General features: G+C 41.5%; 1 protein-coding gene across 1 annotated transcript; it reads right to left on the bottom strand.

Annotated features, from left to right (window-relative positions):
* Positions 1-6,945: 6,945 nt before the first annotated feature.
* On the bottom strand, positions 6,946-25,512 carry Rrh (retinal pigment epithelium-derived rhodopsin homolog). Its single transcript, XM_045144742.1, has 7 exons — positions 25,336-25,512; positions 19,479-19,669; positions 16,917-17,016; positions 15,804-15,957; positions 14,968-15,136; positions 8,640-8,818; positions 6,946-7,060 (listed from the first exon to the last, which is right to left on the bottom strand). The coding sequence occupies exons 1-7, from the start codon at positions 25,469-25,471 to the stop codon at positions 6,946-6,948; spliced, it is 1,044 nt and encodes a 347-aa protein (XP_045000677.1). The 5' UTR covers positions 25,472-25,512.
* Positions 25,513-25,901: the final 389 nt, after the last annotated feature.

Raw genomic sequence — 25,901 nt, forward strand, 5'->3', positions numbered from 1 at the left:
AATAATGATTTTCAAGGGGAAAGAGAGAGGGGGGAGGGAAAGAAGGAGAGAGGGGGATGGGCACACCAGCATGAACTCCAAAGATGCATATGCCATTTTGTGCATCTGGCTTTTCACAGGTAGTAGGGAATTGAATGTGGGCCATGAGGCTTTGCAAGCAAGCACCTTTAACTCCTGAGCCATCTCTCCAATCCAGTTTTAATTTAATTTAAGAACTATGACCAGGTGTGGTGGTACACACCTTTAACCCCAGCACTTGGGAGGCTGAGGTAGGACGATTGTTATGAGTTTGAGACCAGCATATGACTACATGTGAATTCCAGGTCAGCCTGGGCTAGAGAAAGACCCTACCTTGAAAGGAAAAAGAAAGAAAAGAATCAAAACTACATCCAGGACTAGAGAAGTGGCTGACCTATGGTCCAATTCTCTAGTACCCATGTAAAGCCAGATGCCCAAAATGGTACAAGTGTCTAGAGTTCATTTGCAGTAGGCCCTGGAACCTCCATAATCACTCTCTTTTGGTCTGCCTCTTCCTCTCTGTCTCCCCTGCAAATAAATAAATAAAACATTTTTTTTTAAAAAGCCGGGCATGGTGGCACACACCTTTAATTTTAATCCCAGCACTCAGGAGGCAGAGGAGACTACATAGTGAATTCCAGGTCAGCCTGGGCTAGAGTGAGATCCTACCTCGAAAAACCAAAAGAAAAAAAGTGCATCCAGAGCTTGCAAAATGGCTTATCAGCTAAGGCACTTGCCTGTGAAGCTTAAGAACACATCTGAGGGCTGGAGAGATGGCTTAGCGGTTAAGCGCTTGCCTGTGAAGCCTAAGGACCCCAGTTCGAGGCTCGATTCCCCAGGACCCACGTTAGCCAGATGCACAAGGGGTGCATGCATCTGGAAATCGTCTGCAGTGGCTAGAAGCCCTGGCGTGCCCATTCTCTCTCTCTCTCTCTGCCTCTTTCTCTGTCTGTCACTCTCAAATAAATAAATAAAAATAAACAAAAAAATTTTAAAAAAGAACACATTTGACTCCTCAGGTCCCATGTAAGCCAGACACACAAGGTGACACAAGCACAAGGTGGTCCAAGCATCTGAGTTCACCTGCAGAGGTTGGAAGCCCTGGAGCACAAATTCATTCTCTCTCTCTCTCTCTCTCTCTCTCTCTCTCTCTCTCTCTCTCTCTCTCCCTTTTATAAGAAAACTATATCCATACACAAAAATATGAGAAATTCATAGGGGCAATAAAGGATTTAATTTTTATATTATGTGATGCTATCCATCTTTAAACCAAAACAAAAGATTTTTAAGAAAATCAACCCTACAGAAATAAGAATATTGCATGAAATGTTATAAAAATTAACAGAAGTCATATGCAATACAAGACTGTCTGAAAAACTTCACTCAATAAAAATAACATATGGCAGCTTTCGGATTCTACACAATTCAGTTGTGCACAAAATAGTTAACTGCATACTAGACATTTTAATTTGGCCACTGGAAAAAGACACGCAGCTGAAAATTCAGTCTGGAGCCACGTTGAAGAGGGCTAGGTGAAGGGTCCAGTCCTACTTGCAAGTGTGAGGTTAATATCGATAGTAAAGTTGAAAGGATTGAAAATCGCCTCAGATACAAACTTCTTAAAATTTTTTTATTTATTTGAAAGCGACAGACAGAGAGAGAGAAAGAAGCAGATATATATAGAGAGAGAATGGGTACGCCAGGGCCTCCAGCCTCTGCAAACGAACTCCAGACGCGTGTGCCCCCTTGTGCATCTGGCTAACGTGGGACCTGGGGAATCGAGCCTCGAACCGGGGTCCTTAGGCTTCACAGGCAAGCGCTTAACCGCTAAGCCATCTCTCCAGCCCAGATACAAACTTTTTGTATCTAGTACTGTGAGGGACTTTCTAGATTGGGGTAACTGAAGCAGGAAGGCCTATCCTAAATGTGGGCATCACCATTCCAGGGGAGGGGTACTGGACTGGATAAAAAGAAGAAATAAAAAGCAGTAGCAGCATTCATCTCTCTCTCTCTCTCTCTCTCTCTCTCTCCTGACTGTGGCTGCAGTAGGACCAGCTGCTTGGTGCTCCTGCCTCCATGCCTTCCCTGCTGTGATGATTGTGCCGCCTCCAACTGTAAGCCAAAATCAACCCTTCCTTCCTTAAGTTGCTTTTGTCAGGTACTTGATCAGAGAAAAAAGAAACATGATGAGGACAGCAGGCAATTGAAAGTGTTCAAGGTGAAGATCAGGAGAACAAGAAAAGTATTATGTATTTATTTGAGAGAGAGAAGGAGGCAGATAAGAGAGAGAATGGGCACGCCAGGGCCTGTGGTCACTGCAAATGAACTCCAGATGCATGCTCCACCTTGTGCATCTGGCTTATGTGGGTCCTGGGGAATTAAACCTAGGTCCTTTGGATTTTCAGACAAACATCTTAATTGCTAAACTGTCTCTCCAGACCAAGAAAAGTGTTCCTAAAAGATTGATTATACAGTGAATGTATTGTTTGCAATAGAAAGGCAGAAGGCTAAACAAGGAGATTTGTTATAGCAAGTTAACACTCTATGTACATAGAGAAAGGTCTGTATAAAGTTAATGCCAGCTATGGCTCATGCCCACAATTCCAGTACTCTGGAGGCTGAAGTAGGAAGATTTCCATGAGTTTGAAGCCAGCTTGGACTGCATGGAAAGTTCCAGATCAGCCCTGCTTCAAAAAAGCAGCAAACATGGGCTGGAGAGATGGCTTAGCAGTTAAGCACTTGCCTGTGAAGCCTAAGGACCCCAGTTCGAGGCTCAATTCCCCAGAACCCACGTTAGCCAGATGCACAAGGGGGCACACACATCTGGAGTTCATTTACAGTGGCTGGAGGCCCTGACGTGCCCATTCTCTCTCTCTCTCTCTCTCTCTCTGCCTCTTTCTCCCTCTGTCTATTGCTCTCAAATAAATAAATAAAAATAAACAAAAAAAATTAAAAAAAAAACAGCAAACACACACATACTCTAATAGCCAGACTTTTCTTGACATGCAGATAACGGTGTCAGGCAAATAATTTATTTAAAAAGTAAAGGTGAAGCCAGGTGTGGTGACTCATGCCTTTAATCCCAGCACTCAGGAGGCCTAGGTAGGAGGATCACTGTGGGTTTGAGGCCACCCTGAGACTACATAATGTACATGATGAATTCCAGGTCATCCTGGGCTACAGTAAGACAATATCTCAAAAAAACAATAGGGAGAGAGAAAGAGAAATGAGGCCGGGAGTGGTGGTGCATGCCTTTAAACCCAGTGCTCAGGAGGAGAGGTAGGAGGATCACTGTGAATTGGAGGCCAGCCTGGAACTACAGTGAATTCCAGATCAGCCTAGGCTAGAGAGGTACTTTACTTCAAAAGAAAGAAAGAAGGGAGGGAAGGAAGGAGGGAAGAGAGAGAGAGAGAAAGAAAGAAGGAAGGAAAGAAAGAGAGAGAGAAAGAAAGAAGGAGAGAAAGAAGAGAAAATATCATATGTAAAAATACACAACCTCACTATACTCATAGAAATAGAAAATGTTCATCATCCCTAATCATCATGGAAATGCAACTTAAAACAACTATGAGATTCCACCTTACCCCGATAAGGATAGCAAACATCAAGAACTCAAATGAAAATAAATGCTGGCAAGGATGTGGAGAAGTAGGATCACTCATCCACTGTTGGTGGGAATATAAGATGGTACAACCACTTTGGAAAGCAATATGGAGACTCCTGAAAAAGCTGACTATAGAGATACCAACAGACCCAGTTATTCCATTACTGGACATCTACCCTAAAACCTTCAAACCACAGGCCAGAGAGATTTTGTCAACCATATTTGTAGCAGCTCAATTTGTAATAGCTAAGTGCTGGAATCAACCCAGATGTCCATTTAGAAGAATGGATAACTAAGATGTGGTATATTTACACAATGGAATTCTGTACAGCAGTAAGAAAAATTACACAAAGAAATTTGAGGAAAAATGGTTGAACCTGGAACAGATCATTCTCAGTGAACTTACCCAATCACAGAAAAAAAAAAAAAAAATCACCACATATTCTCACTCATCTACAGCACCTAACCTGAATCTACCCAAGATACCTTACATACTGAGCAAACATCTCATGGACCAGACAATAGGATGGGTAGGGAAGGAGGAAAGGGAGGGGAGGGCAATGGAGGGGTGAGAAACACCAAATGGCAATGGTACCATAAAATTCTACTTCCTAAAAGGCAGACCAAATGGCTGAACCTTCACCAGGCCCTTAGAGGGAACACCTGAACCACAAGACACTGGAGAGGGTATGATGAAGACTAACTGTAATCTTCTACAGGTTCCCTCTCCTCCCCCACTCCCCGCCATCTCTTCTCTCTAACTCTTATATATTAGTTATCTTTTTCCTCCTTTTCTTAGTGGGCACTGACCTGTAACTCCCAGTACCAGCATGTGGCTATCATCTACAATGAGCTTTTGATCAGAGAGACCTACAAGTTTTCCTAAAAGAAAGACAGATTTCTGTCCGAGTACTTGATGACCCACCAAAGGTTAGTGGTAAGACCCTACTGCTGAAGACACTGTGTGTGCTCGACACATAAAATAGAATGGCATGGCTGGAAGTTGGAAGACAGTCAGTCCCTAGATAGCGAGTCAAGTGCCAGAGGGTGCTACATGGGCAACTGGGGGAAAATGACCAATATCTGTCCAAGCAACTCATGGTCTAACCTACTTAGCAGCAAATAACCTGTCATGATGCCCACACAAGTGCAATAGTGGCACACAGCCATGGTGAGGAACCAACTGCTCTTGATTTGGCTAACTGATCCCCTTAGTAATACAGGACCCATAGCTGGAGCTGGGAAACAAGTCAGAACCATATCCAAACATAAGCCCACTCTCCATTATCAAGCTAGCAACAATCGTGGGCTACAAGAGGGCCTGCACCTATTAAATTCTTTATAAAATAAGTAAGAGTTATCTTATTTGTCTTGGTGCTAACTCACTCTCCATTGGAGAATCTGCTTCTCTTTTTCAGATAGATGCAGATCCTAAGGAGAGAGCCACCCCATCATACCTCAAAAGGGCTCGGCTGAAACTAAGAAAAATTGGCGAAACAAGCAAGGGTGCTATTTTCCTGCTGACCCGGATACCAGCACAAGGGTGAAGGAGATCAACATAAAGGAAAATCAACTCCTACCAAATCAGAGAGCCAGAGCCCCAGAGGCCCCCAACACCTCAGCACTGAAGCAGACCAAAAATGAACGCAACATGGCTCAGGGAAATTTTGCGCAAGAGGGGGCGGAAAGAATGTCAGAGCCTGGAGAAAGGAAGGGAGGAGGATAATTAATAGGTTGATATTGTATATATGTAATTACAATGATTGTAATGGGGAGTTAATATGATGGAGAATGGAATTTCAAATGGGAAAGTGTGGGGGTGGGGAGGGAGGGAATTACCATGGGATATATTTTATAATCATGGAAAATGTTAATAAAAATGAAAAAAAAAAAAAGAATGTCAGAGCCATGTGTTGGGTCATGATATGCAGAGACATTTATCTTACCCATAACTGAGGGCTAACTGCACAATGCATGACCTATATACCTCAACAAGGAGGGGCCAAGGGGAGGGGGTAGGTCACGGATGAGCCTAATAATGGTGCCAAACTGACTGTATTTGCTGAATACAAAGCCAATTAATACAAAAGAAAATAAATGAATTGTGTTACAGAATATAACTCATAATTTTGGTATTTGATTCAGCGCCATTAGCAGGAATGTGAGGTAAAAGTGCACTTGTACACTGCTAGTGCAACGTGAATTCATTCAGAGTTTTCACAGAGAAAGCTAACAACATGCTGCTTTTATACTTCTGTTTATATTTATTCATATTCATATCCAATGACTCTAAGCTTGAGAAAGATTCAAATAGGTTCAAACCCACCTCTCAAACAGTAGTTGTACAAAAGCTTTTTCAAGTGTTCATTCATTGAAAGTAAACTTTTGAATGAATAGTTATGCACGCTTATTATCAACTCTGTGAGTCCTCAGATTCATTCAACATTCACCAGATGCTCACTAGATACCAACCATGTGCCAGACAGGCTGAGCCTATGTGCTAAAGCTACACCAAAGAACAAATACACAAAAATTACCATCCTGATTGAACTTAATGACATATATGATACATTACACATATAAAACATGTAAATACATATGCAGAAAAATAGTAATTGAAATTTCAGGATATACAACAAACTGTACATATGTTATAGCACTATAACATATAAGTGTGACTGGCATAATTTAAAAGCAGCAGTATTTAATGTTTATTTTGTTGAATAACATAAATTAGTAGTTGACTCTAAATTTAATTTTTTTGAGGGACTTACTTTAGCCCAAGCTGACCTGGAACTCACTCTGTAGTTTCCCTACCTCTGCTTCCATAGTACTGGGATTAGAAGTGTGCCCTGCCACTCCTAGGTATAAATTTAAAATTTCTTAAATAATAGAACACATTTTTTTCTATATATTTGGGAATATCCACCATCTCATTTCAGCAAATTATGTATTGATCATTATAAGTTATTTGTATAATTAATAATTTATTCTAATATTGAACTAGTGGCTGTCTCTTGGCTCTTTGAAGACCCAGGCAGTTTATAGTTATACTACCTTATAAGGAGACAAAAAGGAATTTGAATTGCATATGCTAAGATTTATCAAAGAAATAAGCAGCACAAAAGGACACAAATGCACATAGAGAAATGTGCCCTACAACAGCTGACACGCAAACAGGAGCTAGGAGATGCATGTGAGAACTTACAGTCTAACAGGGTAATAAGCTATACCTGCACTTGCTCTAGATGCACTCATATTGAAAATAAAATTAAAGTATAGAAAAACAGACAAAACATGATGGCATATTTTGTTTTCTTATTTTAGATTCTTCCAGAAGCCAAAGGGCTTTGAGGCATATCCATTAGAAAAGTACTTGTCACAGGCACTGTTTGGTGAGGCTGACATTTGAACATGGCGAACATTGCTCTCCGAAACCTATGATTTAAAAATGGAAAATTATTGTAGAATAATTCTTTCTTTTATTTTATCTATTAAAGAGAGATAGAAGCAGAGAGAGAATGAGAATGGGCACTTCAGTGCCTCCAGTCACCGCAAATAAACTCCAAACACATGCTCTACCTTGTGCATCTGGCTTACGTGCGTACTGGGGAATCAAACCTGGGTCCTTAGGCTTCACAGGCAAGTGCCTTAACTGCTAAGCCATCTCTCCAGCCCTAGAATAATTCTTTCATGACCTGGAACTGCAAAGGTATTTCCACTTCAGGCTGAGATGTCACTACTGCCAATGGCTATCTCCAAGCATATTTCTGTCTCCAACCTAACCCTCTGCTATTGAGAATCATGATAAATGCATAGGCCACATGGTTCAATAAAAGAGTAGTTTTCTATAACAATCACGGAGGACATTTAACAAAAGCAGTAATTGTACATGTTTAGATGACACGTGCCTGTTTCATGTATCTTCTGAGCAAAGGCAAGCTGAATGTGAGGGCACTTGACCATGACTGAACTCACCAAAAAAGCTTCCAGCACACTGTGACCTTAAAATGTGTTCTTTATTCTACTTATGGGTCTGTTTGGTCTTAAAATGTTTATGTTCCTCCACATACGTACAGCTAAAGCTGTTCTCCCCAACATATACATAAATACACATGTGATGTGAGCACCAAGTGTTCCAGGATCAAATGACCTGATTTCTACCGAGATGAAGCAGTCAACTGGTTCCTCTTCTAGCAGTAATAGGTAATGAAATCACCTAATCCTCACTGAGGAGTCCTGAAGAGAAGGCGAGGGGTCTCTGTTATTTAGAGTGATTACCACAACTGAAGCCCATTGTGCACTGCATGTTTTCTCTCGCATTTAACTACATTTTCTGAACTGGAGAGATGGCTCCGCAGTTATGGCACTCACCTGACTGGTGTTCAATTCCCCAGCACCTACATAAAGCCAGATACAAAAAGGGAGTGTGTGTGTCTGGACTTCCTTTGCAGCAGCTGGGGGCCCCTGGGATGCCCATCCTCTCCCTTTCCTCTCTCTCTCTCTCTCTCTCTCTCTCTCTCTCTCTCTCTCTCTCTGCAAATAAATATATTAAAATACATTTAAATACATTTTCTGATGATAAATATGCAAAGATCCTATTCTATTCAGTACAAAGCCCCCTTCTGCCTAGTCTACTCTCTTCTCTGGAAACCATTGTTTCATGTACTTGGGGAGTGGTAACTGTTTGAACCAAGCAGATCAGGACCAAACAGCAACTTTTCTGCCAGGGAGGCTTCTGAGATGATGCTTACCTCTGAGGAAGCTTAGCTGGAAGAACTTGGGTCTAGATGGCTCAAGAACATCTCTGCCACCATATGGGAAGAGTCTATCCAAAAGTAGAGCTCCCCACACATAAGTCCTTCAAAGCTACTCTGGTTGCATGAGCCAAATAATCTTCCACCTGGCTCTCATGGGTTTCTGTGGCTTACCTCTGGGAAAGTCTTGGAACTATCCACACTGCCTTTAACATTCTGTATCAACTATTTTGTTCAGAAGTATGTTAGGCATTACTTACTTTCTATTAGCAACCACATAAATACAGGGGTTGTAGAATGTCGAAGACTTTGCGAACAGTGGCGCTATGATGGCCATTGAGGGAGGAATCTTTTTCGGGTCTCCAAAACAAGCCCATAAGCACACAATGGAATAAGGAGACCATGCCAGCAGAAACATCAGTATCATTATTACAGACATCTGCAAGAAAGAGAAATGCCAAATCCAACACCCAAGACATTTAAATGCTTAATCATCTAAAGTAGCATGACGCTATCTAGATTGGCATTTGAATAAGGTTATGTGCTGATGCCATAAAGGAAGTATCAGAAGGTTTGCCTACACTGTTTGTTCTTTGTTTAAGTGCCTGAAGTCACCTATGGTGACAAGAGCCTGGCAAATGGACAGGATGTATAGTATCATGTATAAGCCTGTCTCACACATATTTTACTTTGGATGTGCTAAGGGAGAGCACAAAAGCTACCTTTAAGGAAGAGCAGTTAAAACCCTCTCCAACCCTCCTTCAGTTAGGATGCCCCACCACCTTTCCCTCATTTTTTGCTAATCTAAAAGAAAACAACAAAATCTTCCCAAAGTCCCTCTGTAAGCACAGCCCTGCCTTCAGCCCAGTGAATTCTGGAGATAACCATTTGAGCAGCATGGATTTTATGTACCATGCATATGATTTCATAAAGAAGCTCTTTGGAGCCTTCATAAGGTGGAAAATCAGAATTTTTTTCGTTGCTCCCTCATTTCATACTACATGATGGAAAAGAGGTCAAAACAACAAAAACTTATTGATGGAGAACCTGATATTAGGAACAACAGAAACAATTATCATTGGACAAGTGACAAACTGCCCACCAAACAAGAGAATGATAGAAAAATAGATGAGACTTGGCTGGAGAGATGGCTGTGTGGTTAAACATGCTTGCTTGTCAAGCTTAATGGTTCTATTCTGCAGTACCCACAGAAAGCCAAATGCACAGAGTGACACATTCTACTGGAGTTCAGTTGCTGTGGCAGGAAGTCCAAGTGTATCCAACTCTCTCTCTCTCTCTCTTTCTTCCACTTTCCCTCCCTTCTTCCCTCTCTCTCTCTATCTCAAATAAATTAATTAATTAAAATATTTAAAATTAAATAAAAAGAGAGGCTGTTTAAAAGAGCCATCATGAATGGAAAATGAGACAGAGACTAATCTATTTTATAGAACTACAAAGTCTTAGGGTTGACTTTACACAGAGCTCTGAAGGTGAGGGTAACATGAAATGCCAAACACAAGTATTTTGATGTGCAAAACTGAGCAATTAGCCTTCCAAGAATCTCTCCCAGTGCACTCTTTCCATAAAATCACTGTCGCTTCCCTTCTTGGGAGGAATCTCAGAGGCTCAGCATGTAAACCAAAGGCTGAGGAGGGACAGACAGGATGGACAGCAAAGGTTCTGTCAAACACTACAGTAACATGCTACAGAGAAAAGTACTTAATGAACCAGAAAATAATCAGACTGAGCCAGAGAACAATCCAAATTCCTGCCCTGAAGCTTAGATTACTCAGACAAACTCCCTGTCCTCTATCTGAGAATACCCACAGACCCTCTCCCTGTCCTCTATCTGAGAATACCCACAGACCCTCTCCCTGTCCTCTATCTGAGAATACCCACAGACCCTCTCCCTGTCCTCTATCTGAGAATACCCACAGACCCTCTCCCTGTCCTCTATCTGAGAATACCCACAGACCCTCTCCCTGTCCTCTATCTGAGAATACTCACAGACCCTCTCCCTGTCCTCCGTCTGAGAATACTCACAGACCCTCTCCCTGTCCTCCATCTGAGAATACTCACAGACCCTCTCCCTGTCCTCCATCTGAGAATACTCACAGACCCTCTCCCTGTCCTCCATCTGAGAATACTCACAGACCCTCTCCCTGTCCTCCATCTGAGAATACTCACAGACCCTCTCCCTGTCCTCCATCTGAGAATACTCACAGACCCTCTCCCTGTCCTCTATCTGAGAATACTCACAGACCCTCTCCCTGTCCTCCATCTGAGAATACTCACAGACCCTCTCCCTGTCCTCTATCTGAGAATACTCACAGACCCTCTCCCTGTCCTCTATCTGAGAATACTCACAGACCCATCCCTGTCCTCTATCTGAGAATACTCACAGACCCTCTCCCTGTCCTCTGTCTGAGAATACTCACAGACCCTCTTCCTGTCCTCTATCTGAGAATACTCACAGACCCATCCCTGTTCTCTATCTGAGAATACTCACAGACCCTCTCCCTGTCCTCTATCTGAGAATACTCACAGACCCTCTCCCTGTCCTCTATCTGAGAATACTCACAGACCCTCTCCCTGTCCTCTATCTGAGAATACTCACAGACCCTCTCCCTGTCCTCTATCTGAGAATACTCACAGACCCATCCCTGTCCTCTATCTGAGAATATTCACAGACCCTCTCCCTGTCCTCTATCTGAGAATACTCACAGACCCTCTCCCTGTCCTCTGTCTGAGAATACTCACAGACCCTCTCCCTGTCCTCTATCTGAGAATACTCACAGACCCTCTTCCTGTCCTCTATCTGAGAATACTCACAGACCCATCCCTGTCCTCTATCTGAGAATACTCACAGACCCATCCCTGTCCTCTATCTGAGAATACTCACAGACCCATCCCTGACCTCTATCTGAGAATACTCACGGACCCTCTCCCTGTCCTCTGTCTGAGAATACTCACAGACCCATCCCTGTCCTCTATCTGAGAATACTCACAGACCCTCTCCCTGTCCTCTGTCTGAGAATACTCACAGACCCTCTTCCTGTCCTCTATCTGAGAATACTCACAGAAACCCCTGCCCTCTATTTGTGAATACTCACAGACTAACTCCCTGCCTTCTACCTAAGAATACTCACAGACCAACTCCCTGACCTGAACCTGAGAATGTCCACAAACTTACTACCTTCCCTGAACCTGAGAACATTTACAGGCTAACTCCCAACCTCTATCTGAGAACATTTACAGAATTAATCTTGCTCTAAACATGAGAATACTCACAGACTAGTTGCTTGCCCTGAGCCTGAGAATACTCACAGGGTAATTCCCACACTTACCTTAGATAGTCACAGACTTGAACCTCTGCCAAGCATATGAAAGCACCATCTCCCTGTAAGCTGACCAGAAATCCTCTAAAAGAAACAACCTAGCTACTGAGTACCTCTGACCATTCATTTATCATTTGAGTGAACTACCTTGCATATGAGAGGCCTTCACTGACTACCAGGTATTGAGGAAATCCTTACAATGACAGGAAAAGCAAGAAACAATATAGGGGCCTGGAGAGATGGCGTAGAAGATAAGGTGCATGCCTGTGAGGCCTAAGGACCCAGGTTTGATTCTCCAGGTCCCACATAAGCATGCATGGTGGCACATGTATCTGGAGTTCTTTTGCAGTGGCTAGAGCCCTGGTGTGCCCATTCTCACACACACACTCGCTCCCTCTCTCTGTCTCTAATAAGTAAGTGAAAATAAAAATCTTATAAAAGAATTTATAAAAAACAATTTAGTGTGCAAAGAGATATAAATATATGCATAATATCATCATACAAATAAGGGAAGATACATGTCCATTAATTAAGAGGCGGCTATTAAAAAGAGAATAGTATATAAATTATCTTTTTTGTCTAGATAAAATGGTTAGCTCATCTATGAGAGTAAGAGTAGAAATGCTAAAAACACACAAGAAGCTTGTATGATAGTGGCAGACTGGGAATAAAAGAAATTAGGGAAGTAAGTCTGTAAGTCAGGGTCACATCTTGCCTTTATTTTTGTTGTTTAAGACCAGAATAGAAAGTATAGCATACTGAGTCCACTGCAAGAGGTCAGCAGGCTGGGCAGTAATCAGGGTCCTGCCTGCAGCCTAGTCTGAAATTACTGAGTCAAACTATTCTTTGTATCACTGAGGGTTTTATACTGCTTGGTGTTTGTTGTTTACTTTAATTTTGTCCCCAAGTCTTGGGTTACTTTTTTTTTTTTTTTTCAATTTTTCAAGGTAGGGTCTCACTCTAGTCCAGGCTGACCTGGAATTCACTATGTAGTCTCAAGGTGGCCTCAAACTCATGGCATTCCTCCTACTTCTGCCTCGTGAGTGCTGAGATTAAAGACATGAACCACCATGCCAGGGTCTCTTTTTATTTTATTTTATTTTATTTGTTGGGGTTATTTTATTTTCATTTATTTATGAGGGAGTCAGAGAGAGAGAGAGAGAAAGAAAGATATAGAGAGAATGGAAGCACCAGGGTCTCTAGCCACTGCAAACAAATTCCAGATGCATTTGCCACCGTATGCATCTGGCTTACGTGGGACCTAGAGAATCAAACCTGAGTCCTTAGGCCTCGCAGGTATGCACCTTAATTGCTAAGCCTTCTCTCCAGCCTTGTTTTATTTTATTTTATACTGGACATACTTAGTATGGATACATCATGTGTTGGTACCATTCTTTTCCTCATCCCTGTCCCCATTCCACTGGGGACCCACCTCAGTGAGGTTTTCCCCATCGGGTTGTGGTTTATGCATTGAAGGAGCAGCAGACAATTATTTGGGGGGGAGGCAATGCCCCTGGGCATGATGTCTCAACCTGGAGTTCTTACAATCTTTCCACCCCCTCTTACACAAAATTCCCTGGGCCATGATAGGTGAGTTTTAAGTCTACTTCAGTGATGAGCTCTTAGGAGTCTCTGGGTTTCTGCTTTGGTATGTGTTGAATATTCTCAGCATCTGTCTCCTTCACGCTGGCACTGGTTGTCAGGCTCACCATGGAAGCTGCATTCTTTTTTTTTTAATTTTTTTTTGTTCATGTTTTTTAAAAATATTTTTTTGTTCATTTTTTATTTATTTATCTGAGAGCAACAGATACAGAGAGAAAGACAGATAGAGGGAGAGAGAGAGAATGGGCGCGCCAGGGCTTCCAGCCTCTGCAAACGAACTCCAGACGCGTGCACCCCCTTGTGCTAACGTGGGACCTGGGGAACCGAGCCTTGAACCGGGGTCCTTAGGCTTCACAGGCAAGCGCTTAACCACTAAGCCATCTCTCCAGCCCGGAAGCTGCATTCTTGTTCATCTCTTAAGTTACTTTAAAAAAAAATTTTTTTTCAAGGTAGGGTCTCACTCTAGCCCAGGCTGACCTGGAATTCACTATGGAGTCTCAGGGTGACCTCGAACTCACAGTGATCCTCCTACCTCTGCCTCCCGAGTGCTGGGATTAAATGTGTGCACCACCACGCCTTGCTTAGATTTTTTATTTACTTATTGTTTGCATGCAGACAGAGATAGAGACACGAGAGACAGACCAGACAGACAGACAGAAGACAGAAAGAATGGGTGTGTCAGGGTCTCCAGTCACTACAAACAAACTCTAAATGCATGCATCACTTTGTGCATCTGGCTTTATGTGGGTACTGAGGAATCAAATCCTGGGTCATTAGGCTTTGAAGACAAGCACCCTAACTGCTGAACCATATCTCCATCCCAGGGTTACTTTAATCTTTGTTATTACCTTTGACCCAGACATGTATACAACTGAGGAAATTGTCCAGAAATGAGAGAGAATGAGACTTAAATAAATGCAGAAAACAAGATATCCAAATAAAAGGAATTCCTGGGAAAGAGAACACAGATATTGGAACAGAGATAATACAAGGAGACTCCTAGAAGGTTAGGATTAGGGTTACTCAAATATGTAGAATGAAGAACTTTTCAGTCATGAAAATCTTCAAATGGTGAGCTCCCTTCTAGCATCAGGCATCCACAGGAGAATGTGCCCCACCAAATCCGAGGCAATAAGTCAAAAGAAGACAAGGAATGCAGAAGACAAGGACCTGGCCTGACAGAAGGCGGAAGGCATTGACAATGCGTGATGCAGGGAGGAGCGTTGCTGCCCTCTGGGATGCAGACTTACAAGCAGCCGGTCCAGGGAAGATCAAAGTTCTCAGCGGTATCAGGACCAAGCAGAAGACCAAGCAAGCCTCATTACAGAGGCACTAAGAGGAAAGAGAAAGCTTTGAAGTCTAACCAAATGTTGCTAATGTACTATCAGGATACAGAGTGGGAAAGGTGTAGGGAAGGAGAGAGGCGGATTGGTGGAAGGGGAGAAATAAACCCTCGTCGTCCACAGTAGTGTGTGCAGTAAGGATGGCACGCAGCGCGTCTGAAGAGTAGACACATTTCATTTAAGTATAGGGAAAGCACTGGAAGAGACGGATAGTGAGGGCCAGCTAAGGGTGGGGGAAAAAGAGGCTAGGACAGGGACTCTTTCAACTAAGTATGTGCAAACGCTTGATTACCAAAAACTCTTACCTTCGTTACATCAACCTGGTGTACCCAGTCTCTGCTGAGGTGTGCAGTGCAGTCACCAGTGGCATGAGAGTTAATGGATCGAGTGACATGGTAATAGCAGTAAAACATCACTGTCAAGGGCACGATAAAATTTATCACAATGACCATCATTGTGAAAGACACAAAAGATCTGGAAGTAAGAAAAGGCAGCTTATGTCCTCCATAGGGAAATATTGCTAATTACTAATTATTAATTAATTGTTAGTTGATAACTGTTAATTAATAATTAATAATTGGTAGAAAAATGCTGACAGTCATGTTATTGTTAAAAAGTTTTAGAAGTATATTTGAAGTTTAGTAGGCCTAAGGCAATAAACTATGGCCTGTGGAACTTATCAGACAACCATATATATATATATATGTATATATATATTTTTTTTTTTTTTTTTAAATTTTCTGAGGTAAGGTCTCTCTCTAGACCAGGCTGACCTGGAATTCACTATGTAGTCTTAGGGTGGCCTTGAACTCATAGCAGTCCTCCTACCTCTGCCTCGCAAGTGCTGGAATTAAAGGCGTGCCACCATGCCCGGCTCAGACAACTATCTTTATAAATAAAGTTTTATTGTGTCACAGTCATATACATTGCATATACATGCCAATGCCTGCTTTCACAGTATAAGAGGACAGAAATGGATAGTTGCCACTAAGATCATGAGGCCTAGAAAGACTAAATCTACTTTATGAGCCTTTACAGAAAAAGATTTGACTCCCTCTGCACAAGGCACACGTGACTGAGCTGAAGGCTGAGTGTGTCTACATCAGGAGCACGTGATTATAGAGTAAAACATATCTCTTACACATCATTTTTCCGCCAGTTTATGGTACAGGTAGCCCCAGTGGGATCTGGGGCATAACTGGCCCACCCTATGATGGGCATCAAAGCCCAAAATAGGCCATTGACCCAGGCCGCCAGGATCATGCCTGTGTACGTGTTAGCGGTCATTCTTCTTCCTGTTAGGAAGTACACGAAACATTAGCATTGCTGCCAATGAAAGGACTCATTCACTGATCATTCAAAACTGTTGCGATATAGTTAGTGTGCCTACACAAAATGAAAATTCTGACAAAAACAGCAATCTCAAACCTAAATGATGAAAAGGACCAGCCAGAGGATAAGCATGGAGGAAAGCTCTGCACCCAAGAAGACAGCAAACACGAAGGTCCCACAAGGTGGAAGGGCTTGCCCAGTACCAAAGCATGAGAGAGACCCTGGAGGAAGCTGGAAGGGCAGCCCAGGCCGATCCCACAGGGCCACTTCATGAAACCTGGATTGTAATTTAACTATGATAGGAAGTCTTTAACACTCTTATAAAATATATTATTTTATTTTATTATTTATTTGAGAGAGAAAGAGGCAGATAGAGAGAATTGGCACACCAGCGCCTCTAGCTACTGAAAACAAACTCCAGATGCATGTGCCACTTTGTGCATCTGCCTTACGTGGGTTCTGGGGAATAGAACCTTAGGCTTAGGGTTCTTAGGCTTCACAGGCAAGTGTTTTAACCACTAAATCATCCCTCCAGCCCCCACTAACACTTCTGAACAAAGCTTTCCAGAAAACTCACCCCAACCCTGATTACAAAACATTAATTTAAAGTAAGTGCATGTTGGATGACATTGGGCAATAAATGGCTTCACTGAGGACTGGAGAGGTGGCTTAGCAGCTAAGGCACTTGCCTGTGAAACCTAAGGACCCATGTTCAACTCTCCATATCCCACATTAGCCAGACATACGAAGATGAGGCAAGCTCAAGGTCGCACATGATCTCTAGGTGGTGCAAATGTCTGGAGTTTGATTGAAGTGGTTGAAGTTCTAGGGTGCCAATTCTCTCTCCCCACCCCACCCCTCTCTCTCTAACAAATAAATAAATAAATGGCTTCACTGAGAACACTGAGAACTGTGCTGTTACCTATGTCAGGACGGCAGACAGTCAGGTATCGATCCATGGCCACTACTGTGAGTAAGCCAATGCTTGCCATTCCAAAGAAGATATTCAATCCAGCATAAATCTGAATACCAAAATCAGAAACAGTCAACAATTCCAAACATCCTTTCAAGAAACATTCAAATTTTTGCCTCATTGGTAGAATATATTTCAAATATAGTACATATAGTTTTTAATTTTTACTATTTTTAGAATTCCTCCCTCATTATCAATTGTAACTGTTCAACAAAGGCATTATGGAAACTATCTTGAGATTTCACTGCTTAGTTTTTTTTTAATTTTTTTTAAACTTAAGATGAAACTTTAGTACAGCATATTTCTATAAACAAAGCCATACACAGGGTGGAATGTGTATGGCCGACACAAGTACAGTATTTGGAAGACAAGCAGTTCCGCTGAGGTGAAAGGAAATGATGAATGGTTTATTCACACGAGCCCAGTTCCATCTGGATGTTTATATGATGTTCAACTATAGTAAGCATTCAAGGAAACACCAATCATAAGATATCATTTCATACTCAAGGAAAATGAAACTTTAAGTCTGAAAACCCCAAGTGATCAGAGCATGCAGTCACAGAAGTTCTCGTAATGGAAATGGGCTCCATGGAGAGCCACTAACCAGGGTAGTGAAGCTAACAGTAAAATCAAATTTTCATCCCCTGGGCAATATGTCTAGAGAATTTCTCCTAAAGCACAGATGGAAAGATGAATAGAAATATTTACTGAAGCCTGAGTCTAAAATTTAAAACAAATAGGAATAAATGCTCATTAGCAGGAAAATGCAAAGGTATGTTGGTCCATGCTCACACAATGGAATATTATATAGCAGTCCAATAAATGACTCAGCCACAATCCATGAACATGGATAAACCTGGAGCCACAATACCTAACAATGAAACGGAATTACATAGTGCCAGCTGTATGATGTAACACACACAAAAGTTGAAACACCCACAGAGTATCCGGTTCATGCACACAAACGATGTCATAAGAAAATCACTTCACAAGAGGGGAAAAAATAAAACTGGGGATGGGTGTGAAGGTGCTTCAACACTATCTGCAGTTTGATGTCTTGAAGAAAAGCAGCCTGAAGCCAAGATTGAAAAATGAGAAGATTTGATGAAATTTGTTGGCTTATGGAGACAAAATTCACTGTTACTCTCATTTTTCTATAATGTTATAGTCTGTGATAACAAACCATTAAAATTATTAAAATACTGCTGGCCAAAGGTTGCATTTGCATAGCATCACAATGCAAATTATTAACATATTTTCACCCAAGGCTCAGGAACCATTGTGGAAGAGATGGCAGAAAGAATGTAAGAGACAAAAGGAGAGGAGTGCTTTGCAATACTGTCTTCCAGACACAACGTGGCCATGATAGTAATGACTTCACAGTGGATGATCTGCATAATATGAGAGGGAAAAAAATGACATCAAAACTAGAAATTGCTTAGTGGTTAAAGTGCTTGCCAAGCCAAAGCACCCCAGTTTGATTTCCCAGAAACAAGTAAGCCAGATGCACAAGGTGGCACATGTGTCTGGAGTTTGTTTGCAGAAGCTGAAGGCCCTGGAGCATTCATTCTCTCCCTCCCTCCCTCCCTCTCTCTCTCTCTCTTTTCCTCATTCTCTCTCTCTCAAATAAAATTTTAAAAAAATAGATTAGTTCAAAAGAAGGGATTCAATGAAGGAGGGACTTGGGAGGAGTAAAAGGGAAGGTGGGTGGTAAAGGATTATGATCATAGTATATTGTGTACGTAAAGAGTTGCCAATAAAAAGTTTAAGAAACAATATTAATATTAATAATTTTTTAAATTATTTTTTAATTTATTTATTTGAGAGCGACAGACACAGAGAGAAAGACTGATAGAGGGAGAGAGAGAGAATGGGCGCGCCAGGGCTTCCAGCCTCTGCAAACGAACTCCAGATGCGTGCGCCCCCTTGTGCATCTGGCTAATGTGGGACCTGGGGAACCGAGCCTTGAACTGGGGTCCTTAGGCTTCATAGGCAAGCGCTTAACCGCTAAGCCATCTCTCCAGCCTATATTAATAATTTTTCCCATAAAAATATCAATTAATATCAAATAGTAAAAATAAGTTATTAATTATTCTATAGGAGAAAATTAATATAACAACATAACTACATTCCTTAGATATTATGATTATCACTAAATTTTGTTTGAAATGAAACTTGAACATTTTTAAAAATTTTAAATATACAGCATATTTTTCTGTAGTTGAATGCTAGCTGTTTGGATAGCTTAATTTTGACTGTTGGTTAGGGAAATTATAAAAATACAGTGGTGATTAGTGATCTTCTTAAAGAATGTATCCCCCCAAAAAATAAAAAAGTAAAATAAAAAGAATGTATCCTCAGTCATTTTTTAAGCTGTTTTCTATCAAAACAATATGTCTATTATCACTTAATAGCTTCTTTGATTTAAATTCCTGGGACGTTTTAAAGACATTTGAGTGTACATCTGTTTGATCTACTTCATTCTGTCTATATTCCACAGATTTCTAGTACCTGACAGCCTGCATATCCGAATTTCCAACTTCCATGCAGATCTGAAGCCGCAGACATGGGATAGCCAATGCTACTGACTCCTATGTCAGTGAAAGCCAGGTTAATAATAATTGCATTCGTGGGCGTCCGAAGTTCCTTGTACTTAATGAAGATGCCCAGAACTATTAGGTTGCTGAGAATACTTATCCCACCTGAGGACACATACAAAAGCATATACTTTTAAATTTGAATGTGTATAGTAGAATCAAAGTTAAATACTTAAGTCCCTTCAAAGCAGCCAAATCCACTTTAGTGCATGTTTAAGAATTCTTGCTGTCCTTAAAACTGTAACTGCTTCACAGCCTTCTGTAAACTAGAAATAAGAGAATTAACAAAGAATCTGTCGTTGGCAAAGCCAGCACTGAAGATTGGTATAGATGTCCTCACTGTTGGCCATTCCGTCCTTGAAATTCATGGCTTTCGTGATTCCCATCACCGCTGATTTCTAAGGTGTGTTTCTAACCAACCACACCCTGTCTTTGGCATCCTCACCCTCTCCTCCCCTTTTCTGACGCCTCTGCTCTTCTTTCTCTGTAGTTTCCTTTCTCAAGCCTCAACTATCATTCTCCTAAAAGCATTTCTTCACTATTTCTAATCCAACGTATTTTTGTTCAACTCATTGCTGCTAAATATGTTAAGCATATTGCTTGTATATAAAATTATGCAACTATTTTAATATGTCCTTGGAATTCAACAAGTCAAAGCTGAAGTTCCTCATTCAAAACACACACACACACACACACACACACACACACACACACATACACACCCCTACGTATAGAAGAACACACACTGCAGGAGATTCGACTATCCAGATAGCAAATCAAGCCAGCTATCTGGCCCACTGGGACATCACAGGTGCTATCACCACAAGCATCTCACTCATAGTACTTGCCCCGCAGTCAGGAACTCAGTGTTTCCAGTGGGCCTAGCTGACCAGCTCAGATACATTGAGCACTAACAATATTAATCAGAAAGCCAGTATAACAATTTACAATGAGAAATATTGAGTGTACTAGATGTGTGTGTTAGCTGGATCAACACTCCTTATAGCCTGGAAAAAAAACACGTAAGTTTTCCATAAGCCAGATGTGGACCATCCCTAGGTCTCTGGAAAGAACATATGTTTTCCATAAGCCACATGTAGACCATGCCTAAGTCCCAATGGTGGGGATGCAGTGGAAACAGATTTCAGTGGAGAGGCTAAAACCATTTCTGAACCCCTTTCTAGGAGGAGGGTTATGCAAATACAGGAAGGGAATTGTTTCCCCGAGAACAGAAATTAGCCGTCCCCAGCTATTGTCAAACAGAGTGGAAATAATTCTAAACGCCAACATACAAATGGATGAGCTAAGACCCTCATTTGTGTCTTGGCACTTCCATAAAAATTTCTGAGTTAGTATCCTTTTCCACTAATCGTCCAGATTCCTGTTATTTCCCCTGTGACCGGCTGGTAGACCAGGCTTGCTATAATACAGAATTAACAATGGTTCTTTTACTCAAAACTTCCAGTTCTCCTCACTGCCTATAGGATTAAAAGCCAAATGTCCCAACCTGATTCCAGGTCCTTTGCCTAAATCTGTTATTATCCTAAGTTCCACACATGTCAGACAAATCCACCATTCCAGCTGTCTATCAAATGCAGTTTGTTGCAAACTCTGACTCACATTTTAACCACTTGAAACACCTTGTTCCTTCCCTGCACATATTCAAATGCTAGCCATCCTTCAAAGTTTACAAGCATGATTCAGTCCCAAAGCCTTCTTCTACCCACAGTACTCTCCTCCTACTTCTTGTATGTGTGTGCTTGTCTCTGTGTGTGGAGAATGTAAGGTTCGGGAGTGACCAAGACCACGCAAACCACTATGAGGCAAAGACGAAAGCTTTTATTTGGGAAAAACACGAGCTGCCAGGACTGACTCTCAAGAGTGGCGCACAGCCAACCTGAGATTCTAGATAGTGGGCTTTACAGGACTCTTCAGTTGAGGGAAGGTGAGGAAGGGAAAACTTGAATTAAAAAAGGTTTCTTGAGGGGAGATCTAAGATAGCCAGAGTATGACACCAGAACAGTGACCAGATGATTACAAGATTAGGCGCCAGGAAATCATGACCTGGGGGGCATTGTTAAAGGGATAATGGCTGGGCAGTTTCTTGAGGAATGTGGATAAGTCTTGGTCCCATCCTGCTGTCCTCACTGACTCTATTTTTGGGAGCTTGTCCCGACCTAATGGGGAGCAGGGTGCGACATGTGTGGAGGCCACAGGACAACCCTGGGTATTGTGTGTGCTTGCCTGTGTGTGTGTGAGGTGTGGGGTGCATGTGTACTTGGAGGCCACAGGACAGCTCTGGGTATTGTGGGTGTTTGTCTCGGTGTGTAGGGAAGGGGGTGCATATGTGTACTTATGTGTGTGGAGGCCACAGGACAACCCTGGGTACTGACCACTAGGCACTGTTCACCTCCCCCTCCCACAACCATTTTATGTATTTATTTTTCCAGGCAGGATCTCACTCGAGTCCAGGCTGATCTGAAACTATTCTGTATCCCCAGGCTGGCCTCAAACTCACATTTATCCTACTACCTCAGCCTCCCTTGTGCTGGAATTATAGGCGGGCACCACCATGCCCCACTCTGCTGTCTACCCTTGCTTTTAAGACAGGGTCTATCAGTCTAGGTCTATCGAACTAGGCTGGCTGGCCAGCAAGCCCCAGGCATCGGTGTCTCTATGTCCCATTGCTAGGATAAAAGGCATGTGCCACCAAGCCCAGGTTCTCATGCTTGCAAGGCCAGTGTTTGACCAGCTGGGGCATCTCCCCTGCGCTCTCCTTCCTCTTCAGTAGAAATTCTCAGCAGCCACTCTTGAAAGCACTTCCCCTTAGCTTGCATGCTTCCCTTTGATCCCCTTGGCAAAGCCTTAACTTACTTTTTCTCTTCTTCAGCACTAGCACATTAAATGTGTATTTGTCAGCTTTCTGGCCTAGACCCCTTTCTTTCCTGGTCAAACACATTCTAAGTAGTTTTATTATACCCGAGAACAAGCTCACGCCCATGTGGGTGGCACACTAATGGGACGTTAAGGTGAATTCAGAGGCGCCCCCACCCATACCAAACTCATTCTTGGCTAAGCAGGAATGCTCCTGTCTTGGTGAGTAGTACCTTCTTCTCAGTGACCCCCACTAAAAACTTCCCCTAGACACCATATTTGATGCTCCTTCTCTTTTGCCCAGTCCCACATGGAATTATTAATTCTGCCTACTAGTCCTGGCATGAGTCCACATCCTCCTGCCCCTATCCCTCTGCTTCTCCTTGGCTTTACCCTCAGGGTCACTGCAATGGTCTCCCTCGTTTAGCTGCCACCTCAACATATTTCTGAAATGTGTGTCAGCTCACATGGCTATGAAACCCTGTAGTGACTTCCTGTCTCCTTAGTGAAGTGGTTCTCATCTGATGCAGGCATCTTCAACCTCTCACCTTTCATTCTACAATTCACTCAGTTCTCAATTCACCCATAACAAATTGTTTCAGATCCTTAAATTTATCATGGTCTCTTATTTCTCAGCTATAAGCGAAGAAAGACAGAGTGCTCAAACGTATTAACAATATTACCAATGTAAGCTTAGGTAAGTTTATAGAAGTTAAAACCTAAATAAAAGATTAAATTAAAAATTAAGGCCAGAAATTTATTTCTTGTTTATGCTTCAGTACAAAAAATGTAGTATGCATATTTGGGAAGACCTAGAAGAGTGATAAATATTAACCAATATACAGTTTTATTATATAATAAAGTACCTGTTTCTATTGAAAAAAAAAATTAAGGCCAGAAGCCAGGTGTGGTGATACATGTCTTTAATCACAACACTTGGGAGGCAGAGGTAGGAGGATGGCTGTGAATTCGAAGGCCACCCTGAGACTGCATAGTGAGTTCCAGGCTAGACTGGACTAGAGTAAAACCCTACCTCGAGAAAAAAAAAAAAAAAACAACTTTAAGGCCAGGCATGGTGTCAATACACCTGTAATCTAAGCATATGGGAGGCACAGGCAAGGGGACCATGAGTTCAAGGCCAGCCATGGCTACATAGCTAGTACAAGGGGTAGCACAGTTTACACTGCAAGACCAGGACTCATAAAAATTTAATTAGATAAACAAATAAATAAATCTACAAGATCTAAATAGGCTCTTGGTTAACATCACATGCTTTGAGTACACCTTTTTCTTCATTTTGATTTTTCACTTAGACACATACGGTTTTTACTAAAGAAGGAAAATGAAAGGATTGAAAGAAAAATAGATGCTTGACACAGGGACAAAAGTATAATGAGCTTAGATATGTTCCTTCAACTTATCTACCAAAAACATAAAGAATATTCCTTGATATTTCTTAATAAAACTGAGCTTTGTCTTTAAAAGAAAGCTCTAAGACAAAAGCCACTTAGTAGATGTGTGTTAAATTTTTTTCTTAAGCTCTTGATCTGTATAAACTGGGGAAATAAAACTAAAAAGTAGTTTGCTAAATAAGTATAAGGACAAATTATTCTGTACATGGAAGGTTTGGATGTCACGTTTGGTATTATCATGTCTGTTGCAGAGATAAGAACCAGATAGATTTTTTTCATAGTAATTTACATGCTTCTCCTGTGACCAGATTGATATATTTTTCAAGATGGTCTACCTGTATAACCAGGCTATCCTCAAACTTACAGAAATTCTCTTGCCTCAACCTCCAAAGTGCCAGATCACTATAAACAAGGTTCCTTGATCATTTACCAACAACTGAACCAAAAGCTGTATACACAGTAATTCCATGTAACTCTGAAGAGGTGACGGTCTCATTTTTTTCTTCATTAATTACTATACAGAAGTATTCAAATGAGTGGGTTGGCATAACACTAAAATTAGCTAAGGAACTCATGGTTTCTATAACAAGTAGTACCCAAAGTGTCAACTATGAGGGAAAATTTTAGAAATTATAAGCAAACTAGATTTACTTCCCACTTTTTGGAACATTTGAGGTTTCTCACGAGTCAATTCAAACAGTAATGAATTTGACACGGCAGTTACTTATACAGCCCACGGATGACTACAAAGCTGGAAATGATTAAGTGTAAATCACACATGAAGCCAACACAAAGATTAAGTCTTTACAGTCATTCCCGTGCCCTTTGTTCCGCAAGTGAGCATTTACTTTAATCAAGTATTTGTATCAATGAGTGCATGTATGAGACAGCATTTGTCCAACACTGACCGCCTGGGTCACTTCATTTTACTTCTCACAATCAGGTAGATTATCTTTGGTTTGCAGATAAGACCATTAAAGGACAAAATGATAAAAGAACTTGATGCCAGATTCAGTTACCAGAAGACAATCCTACAGCTCCAGGGTTTCTCATTATAGTACTGAATTTCCATACTCTTTATCTTCAGAGACAAAACTGCACTCTGCCTCGTTAGGATTTTAGTTTTCCTTCCAGTATCTTTCAATCTTTAGCTACAGTCAACCATCATGAAAACTATGAAAATTAGGTGACAATACTAAATGATACAAAAATAGGATCGTACTATGGGGCACACTCCCCAGATAAATGTAATAACCAAATATACGGATGATTTTTATTTAAAAACTTCATTTTGCAAAAGCTTTTCTCAGCCCGTCATTGTACACATTGTCAAAATATCCAGTTGCATTTATCATTTTCACTTACATTTTCTTCTTTGATTTCTACAGCCCTGAAATACAGTCCAATCTTCATGTCCCATGAGCACTCAACTCTACATTGGCTATTTGAAAATGAGGTAACTGTCAATGGAATGAAAAAGCATACCTGCTACAATCAAGTACGCGGCAACAACGGTGTGTTCGGTCTGTGAAAAGACAGAGGTGCCGTCATTCCTCGAGCCTGAACTGTTAGCTAAACCATTCCTTAGCATTTTCAGGGGAAGTGCAGACACCACCTTCATAAGCCTTCAATAATGGTGAACTGCTTTAATAACCTGGGAAGAAAACCCTTTCAGGTCCAATCATTTCTGCTTCTAGATCTCAAAGAAAGGCCTTTTCATAGAGGCCTTCCCATAGCAAACAATTGGGCTAACGAGGCAAACAATTTTAATTCCTAGAATAAGGGAAAAGCTTATTAGTAAAACAAAGAGCAAAATACCAAGCGCCACACATTTTAACCAATTCAGGCACAGTCATATTGAAGCCAAGCAAACACATCCTACTACATGACTCAGAAAATCAGTTCAGGAACTGACTACTGGTTTCTGCCTGAAATTAAGAACAGGCCTTCATCCTCTGGAAGTGCTGGGGGCTGAATAGCAATAGGCTATGAGTTTCTCTATTTTTGTTCCCTTTAACTCATAACAATTTTTCCTTTTTAAAATTTTTTAG

This window comes from Jaculus jaculus, chromosome 2 (genome assembly GCF_020740685.1).
Source record: "Jaculus jaculus isolate mJacJac1 chromosome 2, mJacJac1.mat.Y.cur, whole genome shotgun sequence".
In the NCBI taxonomy this organism is placed as follows: domain Eukaryota; kingdom Metazoa; phylum Chordata; class Mammalia; order Rodentia; family Dipodidae; genus Jaculus; species Jaculus jaculus.

Bases quoted from the DNA above. Each gene is read 5' to 3' on its own strand.
- Rrh (XM_045144742.1), bottom strand. From the start codon at position 25,471: ATGAAGGTGGTGTCTGCACTTCCCCTGAAAATGCTAAGGAATGGTTTA. The intron at 19,670-25,335 runs GTATGCTTTTTC...ATGTGTCCTCAG, and splicing joins CGCGTACTTGATTGTAGCAG to GTGGGATAAGTATTCTCAGC. The intron at 15,137-15,803 runs GTAAGAGATATG...TCTTACTTCCAG, and splicing joins AACTGGCGGAAAAATGATGT to ATCTTTTGTGTCTTTCACAA.